This window comes from Vipera berus (assembly GCF_964194415.1).
Source record: "Vipera berus genome assembly, chromosome: Z".
Classification (NCBI taxonomy): Eukaryota; Metazoa; Chordata; class Lepidosauria; order Squamata; family Viperidae; genus Vipera; species Vipera berus.
Window position 1 is genome coordinate 4,263,865 of NC_138205.1, and position 13,716 is coordinate 4,277,580.

The 13,716-nt window shown below is 43.6% G+C and overlaps 2 protein-coding genes across 2 annotated transcripts in view; one reads left to right on the forward strand and one right to left on the reverse strand.

Moving 5' to 3' along the window:
- LOC308677928 (myosin-6) overlaps nt 1-6,525 on the forward strand; it is a gene marked incomplete at its 5' end in the record, with an annotated part of 60,218 nt that extends 53,693 nt beyond the window's left edge. Inside the window, 5 exons of the mRNA XM_081344636.1 lie at nt 869-994; nt 1,895-2,170; nt 3,929-4,024; nt 4,963-5,097; nt 6,439-6,525. Coding sequence (XP_081200762.1) covers nt 869-994; nt 1,895-2,170; nt 3,929-4,024; nt 4,963-5,097; nt 6,439-6,459 — 654 coding nt within the window. The 3' untranslated portion in view covers nt 6,460-6,525. The remainder of the gene's footprint in view (nt 1-868; nt 995-1,894; nt 2,171-3,928; nt 4,025-4,962; nt 5,098-6,438) is intronic.
- Nucleotides 6,526-9,348: 2,823 nt separating this feature from the next.
- Nucleotides 9,349-13,716, reverse strand: part of LOC308677957 (CKLF-like MARVEL transmembrane domain-containing protein 5) — a 5,117-nt gene continuing 749 nt past the window's right edge. The window contains exons 2-5 of the mRNA XM_081344685.1: nt 11,799-11,951; nt 11,502-11,597; nt 10,398-10,476; nt 9,349-9,683 (exon numbers count right to left, since the gene is read on the reverse strand). Coding sequence (XP_081200811.1) covers nt 9,667-9,683; nt 10,398-10,476; nt 11,502-11,597; nt 11,799-11,951 — 345 coding nt within the window. The 3' untranslated portion in view covers nt 9,349-9,666. The remainder of the gene's footprint in view (nt 9,684-10,397; nt 10,477-11,501; nt 11,598-11,798; nt 11,952-13,716) is intronic.

Genomic DNA, 13,716 nt, shown 5'->3' on the forward strand with positions numbered 1-13,716 from the left:
TAAAGTAGGTTCCGGATGCAGGTTCTGAGGGAATAAAGAAGGTTCCAGATGCAGGTTCTGAGGGAATAAAGTAGATTCTCTGAGGGAATAAAGAAGGTTCCAGATGTAGGTTCTGAGCAGTGGTGGGATTCAAATATGTGAACAACCGGTTCTCTGTATGGATACCACTTCCGGAAGTCCATTCTGGGCCTGGGCAACAAAAAATTAGCTACCAGTTCTACCGAACTGGTGCGAACCAGCTGAATCCCACCACTGGTTCTGAGGGAACAAAGTTAGTTCTGAAGAAATAAAGTAGGTTCTGGATGCAGGTTCTGAAGGAATAAAGTAGGTTCCAGATGGAGGTTCTGAGGGAACAAAGTAAGTTCCGGATTTAGGTTCTGATGGAATAAAGTAGGTTCCAGATAAAGGTTCTGAGGGAATAAAGTAGGTTCCGGATGCAGGTTCTGAGGGAATAATGTAGATTCCAAATGCAGGTTCTGAGGGAATAAAGTAGGTTCCAGATGCAGGTTCTGAGGGAATAAAGTAGGTTCTGGATGTAGGTCCTGAGGGAATAAAATAGGTTCCGGACACTGGTCCTGAGGGAATAAAGTAGGTTCCAGACACAGGTTCTGAGGGAATAAAGTAGGTTCCAGATGTAGGTTCTGAGGGAATAAAATAGGTTCCAGATGCAGGTTCTGAGGGAATAAAATAGGCTCCAGATGTAGGTTCTGAGGGAATAAAGTAGGTTCTGGATGGTTTCCAGCAATCTTTGACCTTCATAAGTCCCATACCACATGAAGACACCAACTCTTTGGACCTGTCAGTTGATCTTCTTTTATTTCTCCTGTTGTGGCTTGACTCACCAATTGAGATTGCCATTTTTCTCCAGAACACTAGCCTCATCAATCAAAAGAAGAAGATGGAGACTGATCTGACCCAGCTTCAATCGGAAGTGGAAGAAGCTGTGCAGGAATGCAGAAACGCTGAGGAGAAGGCCAAGAAAGCCATCACGGATGTGCGTGAGAGTGAAATCATGGCTGGGGATTGACCACGAATGGTCCATAATGACAATTTGACACTTTCTCGCATTAAGTAATCAAGGGTCTCCAAAGTTTGGCAACTTTAAGACTTGTGGACTTCAACTTCCAGAACTTCCATGGCTGGCTGGGGAATTCTGGGAGTTGAAGTCCACAAGTCTTAAAGTTATCAAGTTTGGAGACCCCTGATCTAAATGGCGCCACCAGGCCCTCAAAGTAAAATCCTTCTACCTTCTCTCCTTCTTTTGGAAATGTAGTGAGTCACTATCAATGAAGGAGAATATTTGTAGGTTGAAATGAGGGGTCCTTGGTGTGCTCTGAGCTGGGTGGTTTCCTTGCAGACGTTTCATGACCCAACTAGGTAACATCATCAGTGCTAGTATGGAGTGCTGTTTGCTGTCAGTTTATATTCTGATGTCTTGCCTGTCTGTCTGATGATGTTATCTAGTTAGGGTAACGAAACGTCCACAAGAAAACCAACCAGCTCAGAGAGCACCAAGGACCCCCCGACTCGCTTAATGACCATAGTGACTTATGACCATAATTCTAGGCTTAATTACAATTGTAGGTCTAGAACAGGGGTAGGCAATCTTGGCTCTTTTATGACTCGTGGACTTCAACTCCCAGAATTCCTGAGCCAGCATAGCTGACTCAGGAATTCTGGGAGTTGAAGTCCAGAATATGGACATTTCACAATTATGTGAAATGAGACTCATCTCCATGTTCTCCTCTGCTTTGGTCCACCAGAAGCATCAAAAAAAAGGACCCGTAATGTTGACATGAATAATTAGCCTGGGAGTTTAGGATTAATTTCCCCCTTAATGCAAAGAGTAAGTTCCAGTGGACGTCTTTCTCCCTTGTCCTCTTCAATGGGGCAGGCGGCCATGATGGCGGAGGAGCTGAAGAAGGAGCAGGACACCAGCGCCCACCTGGAGAGGATGAAGAAGAACATGGAGCAGACCATCAAGGACCTCCAGATGCGTCTGGACGAGGCGGAGCAGCTGGCCCTCAAGGGCGGCAAGAAGCAGCTTCAGAAACTGGAGGCCCGAGTGCGGGAACTGGAGAACGAGCTGGAAGGGGAGCAGAAACGCAACGTGGAGAACGTCAAGGGCATGCGCAAGTGCGAGAGACGCGTCAAGGAGCTCACCTACCAGGTGCGGAGCTCAGAAAGCACCCACGACCCTTTAGTCCACCTCTTCCATTTCCTCCTCCTCCCCTCCTCCTCCTCCACTCTACTCCACAAACCCCACTTCCTTCTAGCACTGACGATGTTCCCTAGTTTATTTATTTATTATTTATTAATTGATTTTATATACCGCCCTATTCCCGAAGGACTCAGGGCGGTTCACAGGGCAAATTAAAACAATACAAAAAAGGAAAGATAAAATAGAATTAAATTAATACTAGCCCGCAGGATTAAGACAAAGTTAAAATTTAAATTTAAAATTAATTTAATTTAAAACCCCTCAGTCCAGGCCAGACAGTTCTGTTCTGTACCAGCCTGCTACCGGCCCTGCAGAAAAGGCAGGGACAACCCCTTTACAAACGGCAAGAGGCTGGAATTAAGCCTGCCAAATTTATTAAGATAAAACAGAGCAAAATAAGACACCAACCATGAAACAGGAGCTATGAAACAGGAACTAATCAAGCGGTTGCCTTCAGCAAACCAGCCCTCCCACGCATTCCCCTTTTATACAGTTCAGGGCATGGCTTCTCTCTGCCTCCTTCCGAGGTGCCCCATTGCCTTCCTCTGTTTACTCCTGATTGACTGCCTCCTGCGTCGGGCGTCCTTGAACAGAGCCAGCTGTGGGTCATCTTCATCCACGCTGTCAGGCTCACACAGCTGGGTCTCCGTGGTGACCAGGTGGGAGGGGCCTGGCTGAGGGCTCTCATCAGCAAGATCTTCAACCCCCTCAGCAAGCTCTTCAACACCCCCCTCCTCCTCTGAGTCGTCCGACCCAACTGCCGAACCCACAGGCTGACCCTGAATCACAACAAGTTCAAACAACCAGGTTTTTAGGTCCCGGCGAAACGAGCGAAGGTCGGGGGCAGTCCGAAGTTCCATCGGCAGTTCGTTCCAAAGGGCGGGCGCGCCCACAGAGAATGCCCTCCTCCTGGGAATCACCCGCCTGCAATCCCTAACCAGCGGAACCTTAAGGAGGCCCTCCCTGTGGGTGCGCACAGGACGATGGGAAGCTGATGCTGGCAGCAGGTGCTCCCTAAGATAATCCGGGCCCATGCCATTTAGGGCTTTATAGGTCATCACCAGCACCTTGAATCTAACCCGGAGGGCAACTGGAAGCCAGTGCAGCTCGCGGAGAAGAGGTGTTACATGAGAGTATCGGGAAACTCCCATTACTTCTTGGCGGCTGCATTCTGCACCAGCTGAAGCCTCCGAGTGGTCCTCAAGGGCAGCCCCATGTAGAGAGCGTTGCAGTAGTCTAAACGGGAGGTCACGAGTGCGTGAGTGACTGTGCGTGGAGCATCTTGGTCCAGATAGGGCCGCAACTGGCGCACCAGGCGAACCTGGGCGAAAGCCCCCCTGGTCACGGCTCCTATGTGATCTTCCAAACTGAGCCGTGAATCCAGGAGGATGCCCAAGTTACGAGCCCTACCAACGGGGGGTAATTGGGTCATGAAACGTCTGCAAGAAAACCGCCAAGCTCAAAGAGCATCAAGGACCCCACAAATGCAGGTTTTTTTTTTTCTCTTTTTCTGTAAACCAGTTTCAGCTAGATTGTTTCGATGTCCCTTTGGAAGTATCCTGTGGATGACACGATTCAGACATCCAGTGAAAACCATTATCTCATGGAGAAGGAGACGTGCGTGGTTAATGGTGGTCCTGGCCTCCTTCCATCCATCCACCCACCCATCCATCCACCCATCTTTTCTCTATTCTTCTTGATTTGCAGACCGAAGAGGACAAGAAGAATTTGTTGAGACTCCAAGACCTGGTGGACAAGTTGCAGATGAAGGTGAAAGCTTATAAAAGACAAGCCGAAGAAGCGGTGAGTTCTTAAGCGTGGGTCCCTCCAGCCAGTCCTCAACTTACAGGGATTTGTTTAGTGACCATTGAAGTCGCTGGGGGGAAAAAAACCCGCCTTTCACACGACTGTTGTAGCATCCCCATGGTCACGTCACCCCAAATTCGGATGCTTGGAAACTGGCATGTACTTATGACGGTTGCAGCATCCCGAGGGGTTGCAGGATCCCTTTTTGCAAAGTCCACGGGGGACTCCAGATTCACTTAACAGCCGTTTGACTAACTTGACTAAGGTGGGCAAGAAAGGTCGTAACACGGGACAAAGCTTGCTTAACCACGGCCTCGCTTAACAACATAAATTTTGGGCTCCGTCGTGGTCATAAGACCGAGGACTGCCTGTATTCTGCTGGTGCTGAAAGATTTGTCGCTTTAATCAAACTGCTTAGCTTAATGCTAAGGTTTTGCTCAATCTTAAAGCTTTTGCCAGACTTTTAAACAGCTTGGCAAGATCTCTTAAGCCCTGGATGATCTCAGGCTGAAACCATGGAGAATTAATAATAATAATAATAATAATAATAATAATAATAATAATAATAATAATAATAATGATGATGATGATGATGATGATGATAAAGTTAGAAGGGACCTTGAAGGTCATCTAGTCCAACCCCCTGCTCAGGCAGGAAATCCTATACCATTTCAGACAAGTGGCTGTCCAGTCTCTTCTTAAAAACTTCCAGTGTTGGGGCATTCATCGCTTCTGGAGGCAGGTAGTTCCACTGGTTAATTGTTCTAACTCTGGGATAGAGTAAATGAGAAAAGAATTGTTCCTTTTCCAGCTAGTCCTCAACTTACAACCATTTATTTAGTGGCCATTCGAAGGGATGGAGAGTAGCAAGAACAACGAGGGAGGGTTTTGCACTCCACAGACGTCCCTCAATCCTTTTCTACTCCCCCTCCCAGGAGGAACAGGCCAACACCAACCTCGCCAAATTCCGGAAGGTTCAGCACGAGTTGGACGAGGCAGAGGAGCGGGCGGACATCGCTGAGTCCCAGGTCAACAAGCTGAAGGCTAAAACTCGTGAAGTGGGAGGAAAAGTGAGTTCTTATTTTGGGGGGGGCGGGGGCTAAGAGGAGGAAGGGCAGAATTAGCAAACGGTTGAAAACGGCCTCTTTCTCACTTTATGTTTTGACTTACTCACTGCTTGCTCCTCTCAGGTAGATAGAGATGGGGGAGAGGAGATATAAAGAAAAATGGAGATGATAGATAGATAGATAGATAGATAGATAGATAGATAGATAGATAGATAGATAGATAGATAGATAGATAGATAGATAGATAGATAGATAGATAGATAGATAGATAGATGGATGGATGGATGGATGGATGGATGGATGGATGGATGGATGGATGGATGGATGGATAGATAGATAGATAGATAGATAGATAGATAGATAGATAGATAGATATAGATAGATAGATAGATGAGAGAGAGAGAGAGAGAGAGAGAGAGAGAGAGAGAGAGAATGATAGATAGATAGATAGATAGATAGATAGATAGATAGATAGATAGATAGATAGATAGATAGATAGGGAGAGAGAGAGAGAGAGATGATAGAGAGAGAGAGAGAGAGAGAGAGAGAGAGAGAGAGAGAGAGAGATGATAGATAGATAGATAGATAGATAGATAGATAGATAGATAGATAGATAGATAGATGATAGATAGATAGATAGATAGATAGATAGATAGATAGATAGATAGATAGATATGGATGGATAGATAGATGGATGAGAGAGAGCAAAAGAGAGAGCTTTCAGCTTTTTTGTGATAAAAGTTTCCTGGTTTGGTCTTCATCGTTGGACAGGCAGCTACCCAGGGCAATATTGACTATGGAATTGACACTATCCCTCTCACACAAATTAAATTTTCTTTAACATACTGGAACTGAATCGAAGAGAAGGGAACAGAACAGAAGAGAAGACAGAATGGAAAAGAGAATAGGATAGGATAAAACAAAGAATAGAATAGAATAGAATAGAATAGAATAGAATAGAATAGAATAGAATAGAATAGAATAGAATAGAATAGAATAGAATAGAATAGAATAGAATAGAATAGAATAGAATAGGAGTAAATATGGAATAGAATAGAATAGAATAGAATAGAATAGAATAGAATAGAATAGAATAGAATAGAATAGAATAGAATAGAATAGAATAGAATAGAATAGGAGTAAATATGGAATAGAATAGAATAGAATAGAATAGAATAGAATAGAATAGAATAGAATAGAATAGAATAGAATAGAATAGAATAGAATAGAATAGAATAGAATAGAATAGAATATGTATATTTCATAGCAGCAAAGAATTGTGATGGATTTCTGCTTTCTCTGTTTATTTTTTTGATGCTTCCCCTATCTGCTTCTCTCTTCCAGACACTTCACGATGAGGAGTGAGGAAGTCTGGGAAACTCAATTTTAGCCAAAGTAGCCATTTAACGACGTTTGCCTGGAGAAGGCCCTAACCTGAATTTAGTGCAGTGAAATAAATCTGAACAGCAACAAAAATCTCGTTTCCCACACGTTTCTATTGCTCAAACCTGAAATGGGTTTTAAGAGGCAGCCAACAAGCACCATCAAACAATTTCCCCACTCCCTGTTAAAATAAAATAATGTCAATATCATGTTCACCGGAAAAACAATTTCCAAAATTCATATTTAGGTCATGCGTGTATTACCGCTTTTCTAAACAAGTGTGCCTTGGAGTTATGCTATCAGGTACAATATTAGTGATAGAAGGGGATATTTTCCTAATATTTTATTAGTTAATTAAAAATTTAAAATGTGCAAGGATCTGAAGTTGCAAGGACCAATGGTGCTCCCTGGTGTTCAGAAGTGGCATCTGCAGGCGAAATTAGATTATATATATATAGTATACCAAGACGTTATTCCCTGTAGGATGGCGCCCTCTAGTGGTGCTGTTGAGTGTTACAGTCCATTTTTATAAATGGGAAAGAAGGAATTGGACCGGAATGAATTTAGTATCAAAAGTGGAGTTATTCTCTTCCAATCAGGCAGAAGGGGATATGCATCATTTAACAGTGAAAACAAACTGCCATCTAATTTGGTAATAATTATCAATTTAGATGAGAAATTCACAGTGGATCCGGCTGCTGAAGTTTTTTTTCTGAGGCGGACGAGTGGTTCAAAAATGTGAAAAATAAATAGCAAATAAATAAATAAACTGGTGGGGAGTAGCAACTGAAAGGTAGTCTTACAACAATTTGCAACAGTTTGCTGAGTGATCGTTCAAAGTTAGAACAGCACTGAAAACAGCGACTTATGACCATTTTTCACACTCAACGACCATCGTGGTCACGTGATTTATCATTCGGATGCTTGACAACTGACTCGCATTTATGACGGTTGCAGTGTCCCAGCATCACATGATCCCCTCTTGCGACCTTCTGACAAAATCAATTAGGGAAGCCCAAATTCAATTTTACAACCGTGTAACTAATTTAATTGCAGTGATTCACTTCGCAGCTGTGGCAAGGCAAGTCGTCACACGGCAAAACTCACTTGACAAATGTCTCACTTAGCAACGTAAATGTCGGGCTCAGTTGTGGACTTCAACTCCCAGAATTCCTGAGCCGGCCACGCTGAGGGGGAAAGGGAAAGGTTTCCAAGCTGAGCCAGGCTGGCTCAGGAATTCTGGGAGTTGAAGTCCACGAGTCATAAAAGAGCCCCAAGGTGGCCTATCCCTGACCTGGGCAATTGTGTGACTTTGCAGAATTTTTTTCAAACCATCTTAGATTTTTTTTTGTGAGACTTATTGGAGGGAGAAATTCGGAAAGTTAACGCAACCGATTTCGTCTCTTCGTTGGGACAAAATACTCTTTTTCACGGATTCCACAGCTCGCCCACATTTGAAGACCCAATTTTCACACACACACACACACAAACAAACAAACACACTCTATTCACACTCCTTCTTCAGGCTGTTCTTCTGCCAAGGCCCAGGCCTCACACCCACTGCTTCACACAGGGGCCATTAAACTCGTATATCACGCGCCTTTCGGTATGAATAATATATGATGCATTCACATCCCTGCTCCGCTACATTGTCAAATGACTTCTCGCTCTTGAATTTCTTACTATTAATGCAAAATATTATACAACCACAGAGACACCTCCCCCCTCTGCTCAGCTCCTCTGCTTTGGTTCTGATTTGCACAAGGGTTAAGAGGCCCTTGAACCTTCAATCTGGGCTTACTTGCGCACCGGGTTTTGAAAGGTAAGCACACTTATAGTTCTGTACACAAGGAGACAAGAGTTTCTCAACCATTGGCCACTTTAAGATGGGTGGACTTCAACTCCCAGAATTCCTCACAAGTGGTGAATTCAACCAGCAGTGCTGCCTGGGGAATTCTGGGAGATGAAGTCCACCCATCTACGGTTGAGAAACACTGAGGTAGAGCAGAGAAATCAGGAGGAATGTGCTAAGGGCGTGAGCCATCAGCTAAGGCAAGGGTCTCCAACTCTGGCTACTTTAAGACTTGTGAACCTCAACTCCCAGAATTCCTCAGCCAGTATGGCTGGCTGGGGAATTCTGGGAGCTGAAGTCCACAAGTCTTAATTGGAGACTCCTGAGCTAGGGGAACAAGTAGCCCCATAGAGTGGTGAGTTTTCTTTCACTGAAGTTCCTCAAACAGAAGCTAGATAGACCTTGTTAGCGATGTTTCCGAGCATCGTACTCTGCAGGGGTTGGATTGGATGACCTCTTAAGATAAGCTTCCGATTCTGGGATTCTAGGGTTCTGCTAAACAACTCGTGACCGATAGGCTCAGCGTTTCTGAGAGATTTCCTTCCCTAAACTAAAGAAAACAGGCCAAAAACATTGGGGGTGGCAATGACTTGTTTTCCTGCAGGCTTCCCCACTGACGTGTGTGTGTGTGTGTGTGTGTGTGTGTGTGTGTGTGAAAGAGAGAGAGAGAGAGAGAGAGAGAGAGAGAGAGAGAGAGAGAGAGAGAGAGAGAGAGAAACTGGGAGGCATGTTGAAAATCTCGTGAACACGGATGACTGCACCAGCATGGCAATCAGCCGTGGTCACGTGATTTCCAACATGCCTCCCAGTTTCCCATGAAAACAGTCATTGGGGAAGACCGCAGGAAAACGAGTCGCTACCACTGCACCAGCATGGCAGTGTTAGCAGCCCCAAAGCGGTCACAACTTTGCCACAATTCAATGCCGCGAGAGTCCTGGGTCCCAGATTCTGAGTGCTTTCTTTTAAGTGAGCTCCTTTGAGGCACATCGGTTCAAAAATTGTCGCCTACGATGCACCGTTCCACCCAGTTGAAGGTTACAAGCAGACACAAGAGTTTTAGTAGTATATAGCTGTTTAATAGTAAATAGATGTCCACTGTTTTTCACCCCCTCGTGCATCTACATCCAGTCTCTGGAAACACGAGGCTATTGTGTATCACATCCAAAGCAGTTTTAATTTTTGTCTTCCCGGCAAGTTAAATCTGAAAATAATCTAAAATTACAGATCGGGATTCTCCAGGAAAGATGGAGTCAGCTCCGAGAGCACACGTAGATATGGCAGTGAGGTGTGAGGTGGGATTTTCACCCCTGAAGTCAGGGACACCTGGGCAAGCAAATTCAACTACGTTCTGGGTCTGTAAGGGGAAAAGAGGAAAAGCAGTGGGAAATGAGGTCGGCGGGTTTTGAACTGGGAGCAACCTCAGAAGGGTCAAAAAAGTCAAAATCCAAATTATACATGTAAACAAGGGGAGGAGTGGCTTCCAGTATAGGGGCGGGGCCAGCATTTTGATTATTTTGCACCCCTTCCTGGCATATGTCCCTGGATAGTTTGTTGGAGAAGTGTTTCTCGCCCTCAGCAACTTTAAGGTGTATGGACGTCAACTCCCAGAATTTCCCAGCCAGCACAGCTAGTTGAATTCACCAGCTCTGGGAAATTCTGGGAGTTGAAGTTCACACATCTTAAAGTTGCAGAGTAAATAATGGGGATGACAAGAGTATCCGTTTTTATTGATCATTAAGCCTACTAAATATCAGTCAAGTCATCTGCATAGTCTCCCTCTCTTTCTTTCCCGTCTCGAAGCCAGGATTAAAGCATTGTTCCAGTTTTCAGGAAAATCTGTCATCAGATTTCATTCCAAATTTGAGGATATCGAGGATAAATTCCCTGCATCTCTCTTGGCTTCTCACTACTCACTTCTCAATGCAGCCCCCAGTCCAGGCATCGCCTGGTGGTCTCCCATCCAGGCGCTCAATCTGGTTTTGGCTTTTTCCAAGCCCAGCTGTCTCATCCGCTCGGCCAGCCACAGCGAAACGAGCACGAATTCTACAAATTAATTTGATCTGCTCACCTTCTTCCGATCCCATCTCCACCTGGTAGGTTTTGTACGCGTCCAAGCAGAAAATCCCAATTAGAATAAGGCTGAAAACCTGTCAAAAAAACAGAGAAGCAAAGACTGGAGGTTTGAAGAGCTTCTCCAATTCGTAAAAAACATTTCCCCCCCAAAAAAAATTAAGCCAAAAATTTAGTATTTCGCTGGCATTTAATTTGCACTGTGTGGGAATTTTCTTACATTTGCCCCTGAAAAAAAATAAAATTACAGGGGATTTGCGGCCTGGTATAAAAGGGGTTTAAAAAATCAAGATGGCGGCTGTTTGACCAAGCTCTGCTCCTTCAGGTGTGGCATATAATAAATAAATATTTATAACTGTACTTATTAAATTTATAGGCTGCCCAAATTTGCTTCAGAGTGGGATGAGTGACATATAAACATTCTCTCAGCCCAGCCCACCTCACAGGATTGTTGTGGTGGGGAAAATAAGAGGAGGAAGGTGTGTTGGATACTGAGTTGCCTTGAGTTATTTATAAAAATAACAAAGGTAGGATATGAATAAAATATAAAATTAAATTAAAATAAAATAAAATAAAAACATAACATAAATAAAGCTAACAAAAGTAATTGAAATAAAATAAACGAATAAGCTAAACTAAACTAAAACAAAATTAACATAAGATAATAAAATAATAAATAAAATAAAATAAAATAATAAAAACAACATAAACAAACTAATAAAATAAATTGAAGTAAAATAATAAAATAAAATAAAAATATAATAAAATAAAACAATAAAATAATAAGTAAAATAAAATGTAACATAAACAATAAACTAATAAGCAATAAACTAATAAACAATAAACTAAAATATAATATAATAAAGTAAAAAATTAAATAATAAAATTAAATAAATTACATAATAAAAGATATGTGTAAAAAAGGGAATGGGGCTTGGGTTCAACAGGTGCAGCCCCCAAATGGAAATTTTCCACCCTTCCTGCGGGCCAGAGATTTGGAATATCGTCTCCCAGAATTCCCCAGAGGCTGGCTGGCCTGGGGAATTCTGGGAGTCAAACTCCCAATGCAAGGAGGCTATTAGGAGGAATAGCAATCACTCACAAAGGCCGACACAGCTGATCCCCCGTGGTTGGTAGCGATGACGGCGAAGCCCACAACGATGAAGATGATGGCCGCACTGATGGACCGAAGGAGATCCTGCAGGCAGAAAAAGCAACCAAATCAGTCCCATTCCCAAGACCATAACAACCCTTAAAATGCTAGAAAAGGCGGGAAATTAGAGACCACGCTCTTCAAACCCTTAAGTGTGGTTCAATTAAATCCAAGGCAGTTTGCAAGGGAAGGAAGCACCGATGGACAGCAGGGACACCGCTGACCCTAACCCAGAGATTTACCCACCAGGCAGGGCCAGTTGACCCAGGTCAGGCGTTCGTGATAGTACGTGGCTCGCAGGCCCAGGAAAGTCAGGGTGACCAACATCTCCAGCAAGGCAGCGCCCATGTAGGCCGAAACGGAAGCCGTGAGCAGCAAGAAGACCAGGAAACAAAGACCCTGAGTGAAGGAGGCAGAACGTAATGTCTGAATGGCGTGACTCTTAACTCCCTAAATCTGAAGTTGCAGGTTTTTGTGGCAAGGGGAGAACCCGCCATAAGAAAACATAAGCACCAGACAGATTATATAGCATTCTTAATCTTGTCCACTTGAAGATGTGTGGACTTCAAGTCCCAGAATTCCCCAGCCAGCGCAGCTGGGTGTTGAAGTCCACACGTCTTCAAGCAACCAACATTAAAAAATGTTGGTTTATAAATTGCAGCAATTCACCTGAATCAGCTGTTTTTCCATCTCACTCCCCACCACACCCCCAAATCTGATGTTTTCTGATGCAAACTGCATCCAGCCCCATCAGGATGATCAATACTTTGCATGATGGGAACTGTGGTAGGGCACTATGGAAAACTATTCATTGATCTCTGGATGTTTTTCCCCAACCGTCCTTCCCAACACAGCCATTTTTCTGTGCCCCAGAGCCTCACCTTTGGGTTACAAATTTGGGCTACAAATTTGGGAAGGAAATACTGCAGGTCTACCCACTCCCCAGCTTTCCAGGGACTTCCTGGTTCGGATGGGAGGAAATGATGGGAAGTGGAGTTAGAAAACTGCCAAATTGGGGGAGTGCCAAGAGAGATTGGGGGAGGGGAGGCAATAAGGATGGATTAATTTAAGAAGTCAGAATAAGCTATTGCAGAGAGGTGAGAACGGCGGAGAAGAAAGAAAAGAGGAAGAATGGAAAACGAAAGAAGGAAGAAAGGAAAATAAAAGAAGAAAGAAAGAAAGAAAGAAAGAAAGAAAGAAAGAAAGAAAGAAAGAAAGAAGAAGAAGAAAGACAGAAGTGAAAAAGGAAGGAAGGAAGGAAGGAAGGAAGGAAGGAAGGAAGGAAGGAGAAAGGAAAAGGAAAATGGAAGGTGGAAAATGAAAGGAAAATGGGAGGAGAGGAAGGAGGATGGATGGAAGGAAGGAAAGAAAACAGGAGAAGAAAAAGAAAAATGGAAGGAAGAAAGGAGGAAATGAAAATGAAATGAAGAAACAGGAAGAAAGAAAAAGGAAGGGGAGAAGAAAGGAAGGAAAAGGAAGATAGGAAATAGAAGAAGAAAGATAAACGGAAGGGGAAGAAAGAACAAAAGGAAAACCAAAGGACAAGAAGGGAAAAAAGGAAGGAAGGAAAACCAAAACACCAGAGGAAGGGAAAAAAGGAGGAAGGGAAAAGGAAAGGAAGGAAGAAAGGAAAACCAAAGTCCAAGAAGGAAAAAAGGAAGGAGGGAAAACCAAAGGAGAAGAAGAAAAAAAAGGAGGAAGGGGAAAGGAAAGGAGAAGAAGGAAGGAAGGAGGGAAAACCAAAGGAGAAGAAGGAAAAAAGGAGGAAGGGGAAAGGAAAGGAGAAGAAGGAAGGAAGGAGGGAAAACCAAAGGAGAAGAAGGAAAAAAGGAGGAAGGGGAAAGGAAAGGAGAAGAAGGAAGGAAGGAAGGAAAACCAAAGGAGAAGAAGGAAAAAAGGAGGAAGGGGAAAGGAAAGGAGAAGAAGGAAAAAAGGAGGAAGGGAAAACCAAAGGAGAAGAAGAAAAAAAAGGAGGAAGGGGAAAGGAAAGGAGATGAAGGAAGGAAGGAGGGAAAACCAAAGGAGAAGAAGAAAAAAAAGGAGGAAGGGGAAAGGAAAGGAAGGAAGAAAGGAAAACCAAAGTCCAAGAAGGAAAAAAGGAAGGAGGGAAAACCAAAGGAGAAGAAGAAAAAAAAGGAGGAAGGGGAAAGGAAAGGAGAAGAAG